The sequence below is a fragment of the Exophiala bonariae genome, assembly GCF_035927105.1.
Source record: "Exophiala bonariae strain CCFEE 5792 chromosome Unknown scaffold_7, whole genome shotgun sequence".
Lineage (NCBI taxonomy): Eukaryota > Fungi > Ascomycota > Eurotiomycetes > Chaetothyriales > Herpotrichiellaceae > Exophiala > Exophiala bonariae.
Genome location: NW_027042482.1, coordinates 644,362 through 665,038, shown reverse-complemented (window position 1 = coordinate 665,038; position 20,677 = coordinate 644,362). Strand labels below are relative to the sequence as shown.

The following is a 20,677-nucleotide window of genomic DNA, read 5'->3' as shown; positions in this document are numbered from 1 at the left end:
GTTCCAAATGAACTAATTTCATCCACTGATTTCCTGAGCTGTATGTTTTCAGTCCGATCACCCAGTGTTAATCAATCTTTGGGCCATGCCACAAACTATGTGCTCATATCTACCGATGATTGACTTGATAACGACCTGTCTCATTGTATTTTTGCTTCTCGCAACTCACAGCTATTGACGGATTCCACAAACCTGAAATCGACCGCAAGATATCCAGAATTTCCCACCCATAATCGTCCAAAGAATGCGCTTATGGGATTCAGCCCTGACCCCAATATGTCGTCAAGCATTTCTTTGTTTACCAAGCCGCCGAATCGCCAGCGAGAATATCCCTAGGCACACTTACCAATACATATTGGCCTTTGTGTCTTCTTTATCATCAGGTCACTTCACTGCTTTCATGTGCAGTATCGAGGAGTCCATGAGGCAATCCTAGCCAAGACCTCTGTCGCCAAAGCATTGCACAAGACAATATGATGCATACTGCCATTCTGTACTCGGTATATCCTAGTCACAATGGATATACCAAGAGGCGAGGCGAGATGCCAAGATCGCGCATTTGAAGCACAGCCATATGCCAAGAGCCTTGGATGTTTGGACCATCATGTTGCCTACCATTCGCAATGAGCACACTATTCGTCTATGGGTTTCTCGGACTTGACGACGTGAACTATTGCGATGCAAAATCACTGATTAATGACCAGGACAGGAGAGATTCATCAAACAATACATCGATCGTGTGTCCTGCCTTTCCATCATGATCAGCGAAACCAAGCTTTCCTTCCGTAAGGTTATCGCCCATCAAAACCAATGCTAACTTCTCTATCACTACTCACGTACCTAACTACAGACATACAGACATACACTCTAGCAATCAGTAATACACACAAACTAGCTGATCAGGCAGGTACATTCATCTACCTGATCCCCTCCCTATCCTCGAAGAAGGTACATACCAAGGCCATCGGCATTGGGGGCTGACCGTTGATAATATCAATACCCTGCTACTACATGCCCAACCTTGCCTCCCCCAATATACAGACACCGAAATATCACATCTAACTACTATATCAGTCATCGAATGGCACTTCCCATCTCACCGCCAATTGCCCTACCTTGACAATCACGAATTGCCTGCAGACCTATGCTATGGACGAACCTTTAGTTTTACTCTCTAACCACCCACATGTCCAGTCAATACCACCCGCCCACGGATTCAAGGGGCTACGAAGCCCGGCGCCGCTGAATAAATAATCCACTCAATTAGCTAGGCGACGTGAAACAAGGGCAGATCTCAAGCTCATCTTATTTTTGAATCCCAAGATGTGCACTACGTGCACTGTGTTTCCCGGCTCTCCTGGTGTTCAGTGCCGAGTAGGTTATTTACTCCGAGCCTAGAGCGCCGTCCACCTGCCCAGGTTAAGATCTGCCCGTCCATTTTTATCTGGTAGACGTCCGAAGTCGTTCTCTAGTTGTCAGAGTAAATCTGTAGAGTCCGAGTTTCATGGCATGCCTGGGCATTGTGGCCGCGTGGGCACTATTATGAAAGAGAAGGAGGAACGCGCTGTACTGGCCGAGATATCTATCTATCTATATATATTCATCTTGAGTATATAGATTCCCGTGCTGAATGTGATCCACCATACTTCAAACCTTTTTTAGCTCCGTACACTAGTTACTATACCTCACCCCTCGTTCAGACGTTCAGATAAAGACGAACTGACCCTCCCGGGCACTCGTCGAAGAGACGTATATCCAAAGAGAGAAAGAACCCAGACACACGACACACACACACACACACACACACACACGCAACCTGGTCCCCACCGGCACATCAAAGGGCGACAACCATCGACTTCCTCAAAGGCCTCACGGAAGCGGCAGGGCACTTCGTCGACGATTTCCAAGACCAAACAAGAGGAGGAGGAAGAAGACCCTAATCAGGAAGAAGGCCAGCATGGCGGGGCTGGACACTACGAACACGCACAAGACGACGAGGAACAAGAGAACGATCCTGTTTTGGATCCGAATGAAGAAGACAAGGACGAGGAGGTTCAACACGGAGGGCGGTACGGTGATAACGATCATTATCAGTGATCAGCGTGGTTTGTACGTTTGCGAAACTAAAGGTTGGGTCTATCGAGCTGGAGGCGATGGTGGTGATGTTAGCTTGTGTGATGAAGCATCATGTGCTGGCTTTGGGGTAGAAACTGGTCGTATAGCACTTTGCTCGTTGTTGGTATTATGAATATTGTTTTGCATTATTCAGATTGCCTTGCTGTCTATGTATCAAAAGCACGGTCTGGAGTGAAATTAAGAATGTACAGGTTTTAGTGACTGGAGTCGAGCCAACTTTTGATGAAGTGCGTTCGGTGCTCAGGGGTTGTTGAAGAACGCGTTGGCGGTGGGCATCTTTAAGTAGCGATAATTACTCAACATGCAAAGTCAAGCCCGTGAGTGCACAACGACATCTCCGGGCAGCATGTTGGATCTCGCAAGTGATCCTTGCAACAGCCACAATTAAAACTCGCTTCAGCGCTTTCCCCTACTTCGCTTTGACACTCTGGGGATTTCTGAAGAGATTCTTGGGATCTCTCTTCGCTTTGATCTCCTGTAATCTAGGCAGATTTCCCCTCCAATACTGCTTCTGTGCATCTGGTAGGAAAGGGTCGACATACCCGGGATAGCTGCCCTCCACGTCCGGATTGTTGTCAATGATGACCTTGTTCAGGCCGTCCAGGAATCCACGCTGTTGCTTGGTGAAGATGCCCAGAATGTCGACTGCATAGCTCTGGAGGAAATAGATCGCATCGCGGAACGCATATGCCGTCGCGTCCTGTGCGACTTCGTTGATCTTCCCTGCTTCAAGATCGTAAATCACAAACCAGGGAACACCGAGAAGTTCTAGATTCGTCGATGCTGCGCCAAAGTATTTGAACATGGCGTCGATGGCTTTGTCTGACATGAGCGTCTTTTCTGTGAATGCAAGAGATTTCGAATAGAAGTTGGTGGGAAGTCCGCCGAAAAGGTCAAGTCCCAACTCTGAAAGATCGTGTCCAACTGCGACCGCAGCATCCACTACCCGTATGTCACTTTCTGGTTTGAGTCCAGGTATCGCAGATTGGATGTTCAGAGCACTGAATTCCTTTTCGGTACCAAAGAAGAAACCTGTGATGATAGAGCCAAAGGGGAACACAATAAATTGGGTCGAGATCTTGACGGAAAGTTTAGGGTCCGAGATCAACTTTTGCCAGGCTTTGAACGCCGAAGCCTGTAATTCAGCGTTTCCAAGAGTGACATTATAGGTATAGGCAATGGCATTGCCGGGAGCGGGATGTGTCCGGACATGGAAGTCGGTCACGATACCAAATGAAGCTCCGGCACCACGGATAGCGAAGAATATGTCGTCATTTTCGGTGTCAGAGGCTGTGATGATAGAACCATCAGCTAGAACGACCTCGGCGTCGATGATTTGATCGGTAGCAGCTCCGAACTGGCGAGATATACGACCTAGGCCTCCAATGGTGTAATGACCACCCACTCCGACCTGAGGTGCATCTCCATGAGGGACGAGCCGTTTGTATTCGAGTAGGAACTCATTGACGTCCGCGAGGTGATTTCCAGGTCCGAGATGTGCAGTGTTATCCGAAGGATCAAAGGTCAGTTTGTTCAAGTATTTCGTGTCCACCACGACTGCTCCATCGTCTCCCCCAAGACCTAAGATACCAATTTAATCCTGGAGCATTTCTAGAAGGGTGTTCAAACTCACCATAATTACCAAATGAATGGCCTCCACTCCTGGCCTGGACGAAAACATTGGCAGCGGCGGCACATTTGACGACCCCACTCACTTCTTTGGCGGTCTCCGGATACGTTATCGCTATGGGGTCAGTGTCGTAGGCCAGGTTGTACCTCTTGACATCGAGGAGATCGAAGAGGAATTTATTTGAAAACGCTGCCCGACTGGATTTGCCATTGAGTGCTTTAACTATGCAATCCTTCAGAGCTTGAGATTGTGCGAGGACAAACAACTGGGGGCATAATAGTGCCCAGCCGAGTACCAGTAGAATGAAGGAGGGGACGACCATATTGATATGAGAGAGAAACGAGAGAGAAAGAGAAGGAGCGTAGGTCTTGCGATCAATGAGCGAACAGACAGCCGATACAAATCAGGAGGATTTCAAAGGAATGAAAGACACGGATGTTCAAGCGATCTGGACATGAAGACACAACTGGAAGAATAGGGATTGATGAACACGTCCGTCCGTTTGATGAAGTGATAGAACCATTCTGCAAGGTACCTACCCAAATGAAGTATTTCTGGGGACCTTACGAGTAAGACCCTGATGCCAAGGGAAGAATGCGTGAACAAAGAAAGAGTAGAAATGGATGCATTTCCCAGGCTTCACACTAACTTAGGCAAGTATCAATCAACCCTCACCAGCAAGCAAGCAATCTCCAGGCCATAGCCATCGAGAACCTCCAGACACGTACCTGGGTTGAGCAACCAAGTTCCACGAAGTTGATCAAGGCCATCGACAGCCCAGACCTGCGAACCAATTGCTGGCGACGAACGCGCAAGCAATTTACAGGGTCAGGTGGGTGTGAGGGAGGCGAATAATAAACAGGGAAGGTGGGAGGGAGAGAAAATCAAGTTCAGGGAAGGAAGGGGCGATCAGCAAACGGCAATAATAATAACATTTTGGATCCCGTCTTGGCACCCGTTGTTCGTGCATGCATGGTCTAACCAATTGACTGCGGGGAAGGCGCTAAGCATCTCGTCTGGCAATTTACGAGAGCACTCGTGCAGGCCAAATCAACTGTTATTGCCTACTGTCCCTTTGGGATGCTCACAGGTGCTTGTTACCGGGAGATGGATAGCTCACGCCAAAAATTGGATAGATGGATTGTTGGAGGATGGAATTGTGATTGACTCTTGCGACCTCATTTCGACCAGGGGCACCAAGGACCTGAAGTCCGAGTACCTAACGTACTCGACCACAAAGCTAAGTATTACGCACTTCCCGCAAACGGAGAACTCCTGTTCGAAATGCGCCTTCCCATCTATCACAGGACCCAGATCATCAACGGCCAAGTCTGATGCAGTGCTCGCTCTCTCAATAATCATGAGTATGCACGTACTTCGCCTGAGAATCCGAAACCCCCTGGAATCAATGGTACAATGAAGAGGAATAGAAGCCACAAACACATGCGTTTTCTAGTGAAAACCGAATGAACTTGCAATCTCTAATTCTTCCCAAAGGATTGCGCACATGAATCAAGTTCCCAATCCAAGGAATACTCTTTTTTCGTACGACCATTACCTTCACCAGCTTGCTCTTTCTCTTTCCCAGAACCACCAGCTAAACTTCGACGCCACTAGCTTTCAGTACAAATAGAGAATAAAAACTTCCCTTGACCTTCCCGTCAAACTTTGGAAAAAGAACGCCTATGCTTATCCCCGGCCTCCAGCGCTGTAATTCATTGACAAAAGAGATTCGGAGCTTGTCATCGAAACAAATTTGGATAAAAAGTCGAGTAATCGTAATCATGTATACATTGGAGAAAAGGAAAGGTTTGACGAGCGGATGTGTTATTGTGTCACCTGTCCGGCAGGGCTGCCATGAGGCTTCGGTGTCGGTTCCTCCTCCAGGTTGATGGTTCTGGTAGGCACCGGTGTAATATCATTGTCCATAGAGATTTCAGCGACACTCGTCCCAGGTTGGAGAGGGAAGATGACTGGTGGTGTGATATGTCCACGGCTGGGTGGTCGTTCCGGCAGGGTTTGTTCCGGATGTGAATGCTGTGAGGGAATTCTCTCCATGGTCTTTCGTGGTTGGATTGAGCCCAGTATTGCTGGAGAAGGCTCCTCCGGAATCTTCAGACTCTCCATGCGTTCTTCCAGAATTTCCAGTGACTTGCGTAGGTTATCGGAATCGATGTTGTCGTTGTTCATGGAGATGACACTCCCACGGCTATTGGTACGCATCATTTCAATCCCCAACTTGGAGGTCGGTCGAGCACTTTTGCCAATCGGAGAACGAGCTCGGACTTGAGCATCGCCTAATTCGTCGTCTTCATCGTCTCCTTCTTCGGCCGCTCCACTGAGAGCTTGAAGATTCTTCTCCAACTGCTCGCGCTTCTGCCGCACTGCCTCTGAGGATCGCTGGCGACGTGGAGTCCGCAGTCCGAATCCACCGTGTTCATCAATGGTGGCGCTCGCAGGTGCGGATTCGGTGTGAATGAGATGCGGGAAACCACTTTGAACGTAAGGCTTTCGGCTAATGACTATGTCATCGGAGATGCCCAGTCCACTATTCGCCCAGTCATCTGTGGCTGCACGAGACACGATGACAGGGATTTCATCCGCTTTCATGGACTCCATGTCACTGAAGAATCCACCACTACCAATCGAGTCCTCACGACTCGACCCTTTGTACGACGAGTCTGGCATGGTAGGTGCCAGGCTCGACGCTACCGAGCTAGGGCTGTCTTGTGTATGTGTCCCGTCAAGACGACTGCTCATGGGTGGGATCTGCAATGGCATTGCCAACCTAAAGTCTTTTGGTGGTGGTTTCCACGTACAATACTTGCAAAGCATCTCGCTCAGCTTTTGAGTAGTGGGCGGCTTTTGCATCAAGGTGTCGAAGTGATGAGTTTCAGGAAGGTCTTTCAGGTACCCTGTGATGCAAACAATTGGTGTGTTGGTGTTGGCGCTCTTCGTGTCGCGTATCATTCGAGCAGCATCCACTCCACTTATGAGCGGAAGCTTAAATTCCATGAAGATGATGTCGAACTGAATCTGGCTAACAGCAAGTCTGAGAGCGTCTGGACCATTTGCTGCTGTGACCGTCCGGCATCGGAGCTTTTCAAACAGTCTCTCCATCACCATTCTTGAAACCGGATGATCCTCACAGATCAAGACGTCCAGAGGTCGATAGGTAGGCCCATCCATGAAATTGATCTGCGACATTCTGCGTGAGCTCTGCCTCCGGCGCTGCACTTTCAAAATGGCTTTGGCTTGTGTGTTTTCGTTGTCCGATGATGAAGGCGATACGTCTCGCACAAAAAGCTGACTCTTACGTTTGTGGTGGCCGGGGATGAATCCCTCGCGGGCGGATTGTCCATCACTTTCTTGAGAGCCCACAGTTTGAGATCTTGGTCGTCCATTGACACTGGACTGACGCGACGGTGGTCCGGCCACTTGCTTCGCTGGGGAAACGGCAGGAAGTCGATGCGGCTTGATAGGCGAAGCAATGGCAGTGCTGACATGCTTGACGGCATCATAAGGAATGTCGAAGAAGCTGCCTGGAAGAAGAGAGTTACTTCCACTAGAAGAACCAGAAGTCTTCCGACGTTCATGGTGTGCAGTCGAAAATTGCACGAGCAACGGAGATGACGGTTGGGAAGGTCGACTTGGTGATGAATTGTTCGTCACCAAACTAGCGGGCGAGCCAGGTCTGTGGCCTTTGCTGATGGATAGGGCGCGCTTGACTGGCATCGGCATCATTGGACTGCCTTCAAGAGAAGGGCCTGGAGATCCCATCGCTGGGCTGTTCGCCGCAGAGATAGCTTGTGAGTGGGTGTAACCACGCGATTGAGCTTGCATGGCTTCCTTGCGCATCTTTTCGACAATATCTTTATTGGCCTTTTCAAGCACTGGCAGATTCTTGAACGTGAAATTGCCAAAATCATCAGCGACCACAGGTTCGCTCAGTCGCCGACTACGAGAGTCACGGGCAACATGTGGAGGTATGTGGAGCGGCATGAGCCCCCTTTTGGCGGACGCAGTTTGTGTTCGAGCTCTGAACAAGGCATCATGTGGCCGGTTGGGGTAGTCGACGCCATTCGGTGTGGTTCCCGAGGGTGATATCTGATCCTCAAGCTCTTCAGGAAAGGACGACAGCGTTGCTCCTCGAGAATCGAAGTACTCTGTATCTTCCGGATGTTCAGGGGCAGGGATAAATTGTGCTTCATCCTCGAGCAGGGTATCCCAGTTGATGTCGGCAAACCAAGGATGGGCTTGGATTTCGCGTCCTCCACTGGGGTATTTCTCCTCGAGGTTGGCTCCAAGTCGCTCACGTGGGTCAAGCTGAATCAGCATATTGATCAAGTCTTTCGCCTCCACACTGACCTCGAACTCATCATCCTCAGGCCAGGCAATTCGCCGATGGAGAATGTTGTCGAAAACTTCTTCGGTCGTTTCGGCGTTGAAAGGCGGTACCCCATACAGGAATTCGAACAGAATACAGCCGAGTGACCACCAATCACACATCTCGTCTTGAGTCTGACCATTGATGGTCTCTGGAGCTAGATAGTCCGGAGTCCCAACAAAACGGCGCCCACTCTCGTCTGGGTCAAAGAGTGCAGTTGGTGGCGGAAGCATTTGTGAGGATGCAGGAGGTGGTGGAGGTGCTTGTGAAATATTACTCATTGATTGGGAAAGCGGGAAGAGGTCAGGTGAGTTGCTGCCTTGGCTGTATAGCTCTTCCTCAAGGGCATGATTTCGTAGGTGCGATGATGCTTCGGCTGCATCTTGCACGCCCAATTTCTTGAACAGGTGGTGCAGGTCGAAACTTGAACCACTGTCGCTTCGGTGGCCGGAGCTTTTGAAGGACATCTCGCGACTCAAAGAGCTTTCCCTGTTCAAGCTAAAGTACGAGGGCTGATCAAGACCACCGGCGAGCGCAGGCGTCATCAACGGGGTAGGAGCTGGGGAATGTGGACCTTGATAATCAAACGAGGCCGATCTTGAGGTCGGATTTGAACCATTTCCAGACGACTGGGTAAATGGGCCTTGCTTCAGGAGATCCGGGGCAGGTTCGTCAGGCTGGATAAGAGCCCGCTTTTGGCGGCCGACCAGGCCCATACGTGATAGACCGAAATCTGTGAGCTTGAGATGGCCCTTCGAATCGATCAGGAGGTTATCAGGCTTCAAGTCACGGTGGACAATGCCTCGACTGTGTAAATGTTCCACTCCGAGAACAACCTCGGCAATGTACTTTTTGGCCCAATCTTCACTCAAGCCACCAAGAATTTTCACCAGTGATGCACAGTCACCCCCATTGAGAAATTCCATGACAAGATAAAGGTAGTCCTTGCTAGAGAAAGTCCAGTAGAGCTTGGCGACAAAATCGCTTTCGCCCTGCCACATCATGATGGCACGCTCAGCCTTGACATTGGTGACTTGATTTTTGGCGACCATATCAGACTTTCGTAGAACTTTGATGGCAAAGTACTCGCCAGTCGCTTTCTTTTTGGCCAAATACACGCTGCCAAAGGCCCCTCTGCTGATGGGCTTGATCACCTCAAAATCTTTGATGGATGGAGGCTGCGCCCGTTGTTGAGGTTGACTGATAGAATTGAGTCGAGGGGAGGATGGTGTACGCATATCGGATGAGTGCATCGATGACTGCCTCCTATGCAGGATCGGTATGTGTTGAGGTGGCATGAATTCTCCCGTTGTCAACAAAGGCGAGACGCTGGGGGCGGGTGCAATCTCTCCACTGGGAATCCGAGCCTTGTTCATGCGAAGTGGTGAGGGAGGTGGGGGAGGATACCTTCCAGGTGATTGCTGACGATGGGGCGAGGAGGAATTGAGGCCGTGCAAGTGCATGCTCCGGCGTTTTCTGTCGCGAGAATGTGCAGATCTGCCATGTTCGGACACCACTGGAGAGTCAGCACGCCAGTTGCTGGACGGCAGACTGCTATCGCTATCATTGGCGTCGTCGATATACACTGATCGCCGGTTGGATAATGGTTGCGGCTGGGTGATGAGAGTGCTCTTGTGTGACTTGGGTGTCGGACATTCTATGGGACTGTTCGAGCCGGTTGAAACTGCCTGGGAAGACGAGCGTCGCTGATCAGTCATGGGAATGTGTGACAAATCTCTCGAGTTTCGCAAGGCTGATGCCATGGATCTAATGCCGACATATGACATTGACCTTGTGGCCTCTGGTTCCAAGACTTGGGCAAGAGATTCCTCCGTTTTAACAGGGCTCTCAAGGATGTCTTCCAAGTGGGCATCGATCTCTTGGTCGCTCTCAGAATCACTCTCGCTGGAGGACAAGGATTCACCAGCGGCGGCTCTTTCGGCTTTGATCAACGCTTCACTGATGCAGGCGTCAACTTCTGCCACGTACTCTTGCCTAATCCGTTCCGAATACTCAAGAATGAACTGGTGTCGATGGACGGCGTCCACTTTGGCACGAGCCAATTTCTCGGTGTCCGCACTCAAGGCAGCAAGGCCAGGTTCGCTCTCTAGACTGATTGGTGGTTGCCATTGATGAACTTGAGCAATTCTTGACTCTGATTGAGGTGACTGTGACAAGAATTCATCTTCCGAATTGGATTTGCTGTCCTTGATGGAGGGGACGTTGATCTCGAGAGCTGTATCACAGAGATCTAGAATCAATTCGACCATGCGGACGAGTGGTCGTCGAACAACGAATGAGCGGGCACGGTTGTGCCCCATGCCGGCAGTAGATGGACTCCTTGATCGAGCAGGGCTTGCTGCATGGGAGCCTGCTGCCGAGGATACTCCAGAAGAGGGTGTGGGTGAAGGACCAATGGGTTGCCCTTTGTATTCCGGCAATGGTGTATTATGTGATGGGCCATCTGGTCCGACACGGCCTTGTCGGGCTTCAAAGGCGTCCAAGACTTTGACGATTGCATGTCGTTGTTCAGTGAGACTGTCCTGCACCGTCTGAACATCCATCTCAGCACGATGCTCCTGAACACACAAATCGGAATGCTTCTCGAACCACCAGGGAATGATGGATCGCTCACAGACTCGACAGAGGACAGGGAGCGGAGGAGGGTGGTTTTCCGGATCATTTGCTCCTGCTTCTGCGAGTTCAGTGAGATACTTTGCCAGAATCTCGGCACCCACTCCGAGGGTTTCAACTAGTCTCTGAGGCAAAGCGATTTCAATGCGTATGGGTTCCTGGGCAGGTTGTAGCATCCACATAGTATGCGTAACTCCACCAGAGTTTCGGTCGTAGACCATGATTCCTTGTCCTTCCAACTCAACAGTGGCACATCCAGCATCATCGAGGCTGACCGTATCTGGACCGGGTTCTTGACCTTCTTCGACCGGGATCATAGGTGCCATGTCAGACGAGGTGTCAACCTTGACCGAAAACTTGACGATGTGGCTCTTGGAGTCATTGGAGGTCAAGGCCTCGATGGCAGTGTCAAAGACGGTGGGATCATCGCTAATGAATTTGGAGATCTTTTGCCCTCGGACGGCAGCAAGGTCAGTGCCAACCACGTCGGTCCACGACGGGCTGACCCAGCGTATGACACCATCCAAGCCGAGGTCGAGTATTATGTTTCTTGTCTGCTCGGCAGCTTCTTTCAGTTCCTGAGTACCTTCCTGAATGTCCTGGCTAAAAGACCTCTCCATAGCGTGTCGGGCCAAAGGTCCGTTCTGAAAAGCGTCATGTTTGATGGCAGTTATAGCCGGTGGTTCCAAGTAAGACGAGGAAGCGCTATCCTGTGCCATTACTTCTGGGATGGAAGCCGCTGGGTTATATTTGGAGTAGGACGGGCGATTCGGCGGCGAGTCTTTGACCTTTGCAGGACCGGCTGCAGTTCTCTAAGACTTTTGACCCACCATGGGGGAGCCAAAAAGGCCCTTGCTATCCTGACATTTTCCACAGATGCGATACCCGAATATCTGGCAGGGCTCGCAAATGTGAGATCTTGGAGGATATAGACTGCAGAAGCAAGGGTTGCCCGAGTCGTGGTGGGAGACGGGGAGGGAGAGAGGGAGGAGGAAGCGGCTCGAGTGTGGCGTGGCGAGGTGTGGCGGCGTCCGACGACGAGAGACGTGACGGAGTCTTTGTTGAATTCAGGGAACACTTCCACAATGGCCAGCGGTCTACATCAGTGTTGGTTGTCGATTTAGGGTGTCAATGGGGACAATAAACAAAAAAAAAGTAGAAAGGAAAGCGAGTGGTGCAGTTGTGTACGGCGGCCGCCAGGTTTGGGTGGTATGTGGTTCTGAACGTGCAGTGCAAGCGGACTAGGACGTGGACGTGGTTGTGGTTGTGGTGGACGAGAGGGTCTTTGATTGCTGGTGCTTCCTGGTTGGCAATGGGTTCTTGGAGAACAAAAACAGCTGGCCAAGTCAACCAGTCGCTGAACGGCGATGCTCGGGCTAAGCCCAAAGTCAAAGTCGCTAAAAGAAGCACCCGCAGAAAGTTGCAGAAGCAGAAGAACAGGGCCCCTCGGGGCACAACTGGCAGGGTTTAGGCTAGGTGCAGTGGGCTCCTTGGGCTTAGCTTCCCTCGTCTCGTTATTCTCGTAGGCTCGGCCTCGGAACTTTGGGGCCTAGGGAGGGGAGGGAGCCAGTGGCATTGTGCCGGGAGGCCGTTGGTGCATCGACAGGCCCGAGGGGGCCCCCAGCAGCACGGGCACTGGCACTGGCACTGCAATGCAGCCTTTAGGTGGGGCAAGTTGACTCTACAGGTGACTGTTGCTTTCAAAGCAGACCACACTGGCACTCGATGATAGAGAACGATGAGTAGGTATTTCGAGAGTCGAGATTCCAGACTCCCCCATTGTCACTTTTGACGGCTGCCATCGTTGATATTCCGAGTCCCGGAACATCCCTTCCCAAGCCACAGAATCCTGAGTGATGACACTGACGCTGGCAAAAGAACACAGACATTCTGTCCCTTGTCCTCCCTCCCTCATCACTCAGGCTGACTACTCGTACTCTCGGTATCTTTGTCAAGTGACAATGTACTTGGAAGTCTTCTTGTATTGCTTACCTACTCCTACTAGTGACAGTGTCTCTCCCCATTTGCCAATGATCTCTTACGTAGCAGCTCGGCACCTCAGGCATCCTCGAGACAGTTCGGCTTTCCTGGCCCCCTCCAATACGATGCTAGTATGCATGGAGCAAGTCAGTCATTGGGTCTTTGATAGAGTTGACTCCTGCAGGTCGTCCGTGGCCATGGCCCAAGTCCATGCAGAGAAGGCTTGTAGATGCATCCATCCGGGACCATTATCATCACCCAGAACCCATCACCCATCCACCTTTAGAGGTGACAAGGTTCCGGTGCCGGATTTCCATCCCTTCCTCCCAGTCCAGTTAACCGTGTCCTTCGTACTCGTAGATAGCAACAAGCTTGTGCAGACAACTTATGTCCCCCTAGGTTTGGATCTCAAGGGGAACTTTCGCAACCAGGGTTTAGCATCTTTTTTATTCTAAAGCCACTCACTTTCTTCCACGCGAGTGCAAGACCCGACCAGAAGACACCATTGTTTGATCCACCACCAGATGGGTGGCATCATCGTTCGACAAGGACTGTAGTTCGGATGATTGTCACGGAATAGCGGCTGGAGTTGCACAACCCGTCAGCCCTGGAGCCCTGTGCACCACTGCACACGCCCACAAGGAACTCGATTACGCAAGGCCCGTTTGTGATCAGACGTGGATGAAACAACCTTTGCAAACCGTGGACGATACACATGATCCAATAATAAGCCTCTGTATCGATACTCGTCCAAGTTGCGTGAGATCCTCCACGATGTTGAACCACCTGGTGTCCACACAGACCCCTTCCTTGAAGTTCCCAGCGGCTCTCGGTTGAACTAGAGCAGAAAAAAAAGATAAGCCTCCATTCCACATCCAAACTACTCAATCGTGGCAGGAGTGAATATCATCAAGGTTGTTCTGACTGAGAGCGTCTGTCATTGAACCATGCTCCTTCTCGTACAAATCTCACCAAAATCTCACCCTTGCATGGATCGTGATCGTGATCACAATTAAAACAACCACGAGTATTCCTGACAGAATAGTATCTCATTGTGCATTACCGATGACAGGGGGGATCAGACTACTTGGAGATCCCAGAAACGGAAGGACCCAGCAGTCCGTTCAGAGCATCATCGTTGCCTTGCCCATTTGTTCGGAAACAAACCTCTGTTTCTCTTCCTTTGAGACTCGAGGGGGTAGATGCAGCTATTCTGAACTCCACCCCCAGTATCTATTTGAGTAACCCTGAACTTTCTTCACTTTCTTGTCATTTCCAGAAAGTCAAAAAATTTTGACCGCCACGGCGCCTATTGCCCGCAAGGGATGTTTCAGGGGGCCCTCGGCCGTGGTTCAAGACAAGCAAAAAGCAAAAAGGACGAAAACAGAAAAGCAACAGCAGCCAAAAAACAAACACCACCAACCAACAGGATCAGCTGACCCGGCTTCTTCGTGACGGCTGAAGGAGTCAAAAAGAGGGCGCCAATCACCATGACTGTCCAAGGTGACGCTACTGCGGGAAGAGACAACTTCTAATGCAGTCCAGGGCAGAGCAGAGCAGAGCTGCAGAGCAGACCAGAGGGTTGCCGCTTGCCGTCTTCGACTTCAAGTCAGGAAAAGGCACGGATTAACTAATGACCTCCTCTACTACGAGTACGATGCAGTGTACTATCATGCACAGGACTGCATGGTTCGGCATAAATGCATGCAGTACACCGATATGCTAACTACCTCAGTTAACCTAGATACTACGAACACTGGAGTGGTGGTAAGATACTCCAATCCTCCTCTGGTCTCCACCAACTTTGTCTTCCATACCTCTAGAATTAATAATGGAAGACGAAAGAACATTCCTTGTCCAAGCACTACCACTAGATTCGGAACGTCGACTGGAACGAGTGTATACTAACCCAATACTCAAAAGGCCTAGTAATCTACGGAGTACTCGACATGGACCACCTCGCAACAAAGTCGTGACCACTAAACGATTCACGACGCCAGTCCCGTAATTCCCGTCTGTATCATAAAAACATGAACAATAATGTCCACCATGCGCTCAATCCCTCGAAACGAATTTCAACCGTCAGCTCAAGCCTGAGCTTGGACTCTATACAGCTATAATACATGCCTCCTGTCCAGCCCATCCCCAACACGCGACTGCTGACACCAGTAGTTAGTGGGCACTAGTAGTCCCAAGATAGGTAGGTCAGTCAGTGCTCCCTGCTGACTGACCTTGGGCACTTCAACACCCCCACCTACACACAAACATGCAGACATAAGCCTCGTGTGACCTACAGTCAATCCGACCGTGCCACTCACTCCTTGATTGGATTGGAGACGCCGGGGTCGAACGAGTAGAGGTACGGTGGTGGTGTATCTTTTTCCAACTGCCGGGCCAGCGTTCTGCATAAAAGCCCAGTAACGGGTACAGACAGACGGACACACAGCGCCCAGAGAAGGATTCAGGCGGCCTTGCAGTCGAGGTACAGCGATTGCGAATCCAGCGTCCTCGATCCCAGCACGGGTACCGGTAATATTGTAACGCCGTTCGTGCCCAAGGTACCTGGTTATTTAATCTTGATGGCACCCAAAACAATAAATCTAGTTGCTTATATAGGTAGGTAGCGATACCATGAAAGCGAATATAAATATCCACGGAAAAAGCGGCCGTGGACCCGCGCCCTCCGTTGTTCCTGCTACTATGTTCAGCAGCACCGCCAATTCGGGCAGATAAATGATAGGGTTCCCTCATCCATGCATGCGTTCATTCGAGGCTATCGTGTTTTTATGGATCTCCATCTGATCCAGAACTCCTTCAGCCAGAACAAGTGTAACGGGACCCCGAATAACAATGTCGGAAATCGTGATATCTGCAAATCTGCCCCTTCCTGCCTGGCTAAATCATGACGATACCTGTGCTTCTCGTTCCTCCTCCTGTGAGTGACTTGGGAGTCAATCCATATGGGCGCGTTGCTGCTCAGGCCTTCTAGTCCCGAGGTTTGAGGTGATCATTTCGCAGTGAGGCCTGAAGGACCGAGGCGACTTCGTTGCTCTCGTCGGCTGAAGAATCGGCGTCGGTCGTCAATCCTGGTATAGTGTTGGGCTGAAGTCTTGAATAGGGATTGTTGCCAGACCCCTTACCGATTCTGCTCCGAGCTGGCGTCACTAATGTCTGGATTAATGTCGCCGGCCGGCCGTCGATGAGGGTGACGGTTCACCTCGAGAGGGCTCTAGAGCCTATTGTCGTTGAAATAGGCCACTCATCCACTATTGGGCTTTCTTCTCCAGCGAAGCATTCCTCTTCTCCTCCTCCTCATTCGCCTTGAACCACTTAACCGACCTCGCAAACCCCTCATCAATATCTACGATCGGGGCATACCCAGTGCGCTTCTTCAGCTTCTCACACGAGTAATACCGGTGGATGCAGGTATACTTGACGGTCTGGCGATTCAACTTTCCCTTGCGGCCAAACAACCAGTTGAAGGTCTCGGCCGCACCGCCCACGAACTCGGCCATGCCCGCCGGTAGGATCCAGAGCTTGTCGATATTGATGTCACGGCCGTAGCGGCTGTACAGATAGCGACTGGAATCCCAGAAGTATGCGGGGCTGCTGTTGGTGACGTTGAAGGCCTCGCCGTCGACTTTCTCATGGTCCAGGATCGGTAGTTTGCCGTCCAGCGCGCGTTGTTTCGTCACGAGAAGCGCTGATGCCGCGCAGAGCAGCCCGAACACCACGTTGTGGACATATGTGTTGTCAAACAGGTTGTCGTTGGACCCGAGCTGAATCTGCAGCTGCCACAACGGCGCGGCCGCCGCGGTCTTGAGGATTCCGCCACTGAAGCCCCCGAGATCACCTTCGCCGACGATTCCCGCCGGCCGTACGGCGCAGGTCAACATATGCCCATATTCGGGTTTGTTGTTGGCCTCGAGCGCCAGCCGCTCCGCATGGACTTTCGTCTCCGAGTAGTACTCCCTCGGGTTGGGGCAGACATAAGGGTATGTCTCGTCGGCGTTGATGAGGTTTGCCTCGCCGTCGTGCACCACGCTGGCACTGCTGGTATGCACAAAGACCTTGCACTGGCCACCCCAATTCCCATGCTTTCCACCCGCGACCTCCAACAGCGTCCTGGTGCCTTCGATATTCACTTTCCGTAGGATATCAGCGGGTGCTTCCCATGACGGCGACGCCGTATTGATCACCACGTCCGGCTTCACTTTCTCGAATACCTCCAGTAGCGCCGAGGCGGAGGTGATGTCTGCGTCGTGGTATGTGCAGTTTGGGAAGATGTTGCGGGTACACCGTAAGTCGAGAGCGTGGACTTGGGTGTCTATGGTGGACGGGTATCGAGATCGCAGGCTCGGGAAGGATGTAGGGAGGAGCTGCACTTTCGAAGTAGAGGTATGGCTATTTGCAGTGGTGGTATGGTCGTTGGCGCTTCGGATCTCACCGTCTTCAGACGGAAAGTTGAGGAGTTGATCGACGAGTCGTGATCCCAGGAAGCCACATCCTCCCACGACGAGGACGGTGCCGTAGGAGTTCGGGGGAATAGATTCCTCTGCCATTTCTTTGTATGATTGACCTGTAAACTGTAGCACGGTGGAAGCCAAATCAAGGGTGCGACAATGGTAGACGATCTGGGGAAGACAAGTCCAAAGTCCCAATTTTTTTTGATCGGGGATAATAATCTGGTCTGGTACCTGGAAAGTGGGTCTGCTCGGGGCTCGGAGGGGTTGGCGATTTGGTGGCGAGGTGCCAGCTGCATTTGTTAACAGACAAGCTTGACGATCCTTGGAGTTCGGGCTTACGAGGACAACGAGTACCAAATACGAGGGAGGCTTCGCAAAGCAGTGCTCAATTCAGCTAGATAGCAGGAGACGACAAGACCCGCTGGTGCGATAGGCTACATTACTGAATCTGACTGATTCTCTTGTGCTGTTGGTATGGAGAGGGTATGCATGTTTGAATGATGAATATCTGAATGGCGAACTCGCTGAATCCCTGTGACCATCTCATTTCTGTACTCCACATGCAAATTCTCAATGTTGCCGCCATAGCTAATCCATAATCATTTGTGGGCAGCGTCCCTGTGAATACAGCTTACTGCCAATGCCCTGGTGCCATGGTAATTTCATGCATCACCTGCCAGTCCATATGCCACAAGTGCGAAACGCCGTAACTCCATGCGCTCATATTATTACGCTCACTCTGATCCGAGTCTCCAAAGTCATCAGGCTCATGTTATCGGGAAGACCAAAGACTCACATTCCGCCCTCTTCACAGGATTGCTGAGCAGATCTTCTGAGCTGGCGATAGTATCTCTTCTTGTCGCTATCCGAACCCCACAGCAACTTACTAGCCTCGGGACGGACGATCGTTCGAGGATCATAAGGAGGCGAATCCTCTTCCAAGGCCTCCACAATGCTTTCAACATGATTTCTGATTTCCTCGGGCTTCTTTGGAAAGTAGCACATGACACCGTCCTTGGAAACTCGATGGTGGTATATGGGAGTCTCAACCTTGATGCGAGGCTGCTGGTCCGGGAAGCGAGGGCTGATGCTCATTCTGATCTTGAAGATGCCACCATCTAGGTGAGTCATGGGTTTACCAAAGTACGTCATCAGCCACACATATGGATTGTTCTCTTCCAGCTCCACTGATAGGTTATGACACTGCTTTTGCCTGAGATAATCTCCGATCTGCTCGAATTGTCGCTGCACGCCTGCTGCCTTGGATGATTCACGCGTCTTGAGTGCTAGACCTTCCACGGCCCATTTGTTCGTCTCTTCAGTGATGACTTGCTTGACGCGGACCAGGCGTCTGCCCAGATCACCATAGCGGAATTTCCCATCCATCGAATTCCCACCTCCTTCAAAGGGCATTTTGGTGAAATCCGAGCTGTCTTTGTGCTTTGGAGTATGCTCTTCGATGGTTGACATGTAGGTTTCATAATACCAGAGGAACCGTCGTTTGTAGAGATCGCGGAATGGTTCAAACTTGAGTTTGGGTTCAGGCTCAGGCTTCTCGTCACGGGGCTCGTCGTCTTCGTCTCCGGATGCCCATTTCGGGGAGCTGTTGGCTGCAATTGAACCGTCTGATTGTATGCCGAGAGCATCCTCCAGTTTCTGTAGGACGGCAACTCGTATCGTCTCGTGTCGAATCTATGTCGAATTAGTCTGGACATGCTTATGGCTCTCTGTGGTCTTGTATGGCCCTACCTTGGCACAGTAAAGTTCGTTCATCTTCTTATCCTCAGCACTTTTGGCATTCTCGTATCCTGGCTCGTTCTCATAGGGGTTGTTGGACATCAGGCTCTGGATCGACCACAAGATGGACTCCAGGCCTTGAGCGGAGGACCACTCTTCGCCTGGGCGTTCACCATGCCAAGTCCCCAGAATCGAAAGACAAACCTTTCCGCCTGCATAGATGTTTGGATTGAAGCGAGTTCTCCCTTTGTTTGTCGTACGCGCCTCGACCTTGGGAGGTTTGCTAGGGTATTCGGCGCCGAAGTTGACAGTGAATTCAAAGAAGCCGTATTCATAAGGTGTGGCATGAGGGCCGATGATGAGTGCTTTCACATGACGTACGTCTTCTTCCTGACAGGCCACTGCAATGGCTGTGTGTTGATTAGCGAGGAGTTGGGATGGGTTGGCAGTGCGGACTGGTACTGGTACTCACAAAGGTCACTACCTTGCTGGATAGCAGCAACTTCCTGACAAGCAGCACAGTCAGTGGTCCGTCACCTGTCAGTTGGGTTGGAAGACAATGCTCACCCTATTGATCCTCAAGATGGTTTGGTTCGACATGTTGTGCGGGGAAGTGGTTGAGGAAAACCATGAAACGGCGACGGGAGGTGAAGAAGAAGAAGATCTTGATCATGCAGACGTGGGGTTGTCAGAGACATGGCTAGAAAATCTTGAGACGCAGTGCCAGTGGAAGGAATTATGAGGCTGTGGGTTGCACCGCGTCGAGAGTGCCTGCGACTCCAGACTGCAGAGGAATGACTGCCTGCGCCCGCATGAGACCGACAACTTGCACCTTCCCTGGTTATCGGACTGCCTCTGCCCGCTCCCGCACCTGCACTTTTGATCCCAAACGACATTTAGTCGCCCACTAACTACTTTGGTCCACTACTAATCCATTCGGGCTTTTAGCAGGAGGCAACCTCAGCCTTAGGCTGTCTTGCAGCTTGAAACCGGTGACTGCCTGATTCTAGGTCAAGTTGTAGCCTAGATCACCACCTGTAAGGCTGTGAGATGGGATCTTAGGCAGTACCCTCATGCATGATGGAGCCTTGATTCCTGCCGATTGTGATGCAGGCCGAACCCTTGGAGGGTGATTATTGCGTACCTAGGTAGTTGGAAGGTACCTAAGTACCTCCCTAAGTAGCGAGCGAGGTATCCGTACTCCGGTATCCGTAGCGTAGCGTGAGAACCCACACACTTGTAGCCCGTATTCGTCAATCAACAATTGAATCTAAATCAACATCTTGTACTCCACCATGGACTATCAATGGCATTAAACCTAAGGTTTCTGAACATACTCGTATGTCCACAGTGCAGTCCACTCGATACCCAGATAGTGAAGACCAGACTTTTGCGAACCATCCATTGCCCCACATAGGACCATGCAACTGCCCAGCGAGAGGGTGGAAGCCACCTGGAACCAAACAAAGACAAAGCTTGCTGTCGGTATCCTGCATTATTTCTACACGTAGTCGAGACTGTGTAGAGACACAAACTGATCCCAATGAACACCTGACGTGTCAGAGGTTATGGCAGCTTGAAACAGGCATTCAATGACTCAAAATCCACGAGCCGACCCTTTACCCTTTATCTGTTGGGTACCAAGGTCGCTGATGAACTCAAGTTGGATGTATTATACTGATCTCCAAAAGGAAAAGTCCGTAGACC

The 20,677-nt window shown here is 51.0% G+C and overlaps 4 protein-coding genes across 4 annotated transcripts; all 4 read right to left on the bottom strand.

The window, feature by feature from the left end:
* Nucleotides 1-2,545: 2,545 nt before the first annotated feature.
* Nucleotides 2,546-4,088, bottom strand: LTR84_012243 (uncharacterized protein; the record flags this gene model as incomplete). The annotated part of the gene is made up of 2 exons (XM_064855767.1): nucleotides 2,546-3,717; nucleotides 3,770-4,088. The coding sequence occupies 2 exons, from the start codon at nucleotides 4,086-4,088 to the stop codon at nucleotides 2,546-2,548; spliced, it is 1,491 nt and encodes a 496-aa protein (XP_064708427.1).
* A 1,505-nt stretch (nucleotides 4,089-5,593) lies between these two features.
* LTR84_012242 (uncharacterized protein) lies at nucleotides 5,594-11,506 on the bottom strand (the record flags this gene model as incomplete). Its single annotated transcript, XM_064855766.1, has 1 exon — nucleotides 5,594-11,506. One exon carries the CDS (start codon nucleotides 11,504-11,506, stop codon nucleotides 5,594-5,596), a length of 5,913 nt encoding a protein of 1,970 aa, XP_064708426.1.
* A 4,527-nt stretch (nucleotides 11,507-16,033) lies between these two features.
* On the bottom strand, nucleotides 16,034-17,329 carry LTR84_012241 (uncharacterized protein; the record flags this gene model as incomplete). Its single annotated transcript, XM_064855765.1, has 1 exon — nucleotides 16,034-17,329. One exon carries the CDS (start codon nucleotides 17,327-17,329, stop codon nucleotides 16,034-16,036), a length of 1,296 nt encoding a protein of 431 aa, XP_064708425.1.
* Nucleotides 17,330-18,025: 696 nt separating this feature from the next.
* Nucleotides 18,026-19,570, bottom strand: LTR84_012240 (uncharacterized protein; the record flags this gene model as incomplete). Its single annotated transcript, XM_064855764.1, has 4 exons — nucleotides 18,026-18,925; nucleotides 18,983-19,380; nucleotides 19,443-19,476; nucleotides 19,538-19,570. The coding sequence occupies 4 exons, from the start codon at nucleotides 19,568-19,570 to the stop codon at nucleotides 18,026-18,028; spliced, it is 1,365 nt and encodes a 454-aa protein (XP_064708424.1).
* Between the last annotated feature and the right edge of the window lie 1,107 nt (nucleotides 19,571-20,677).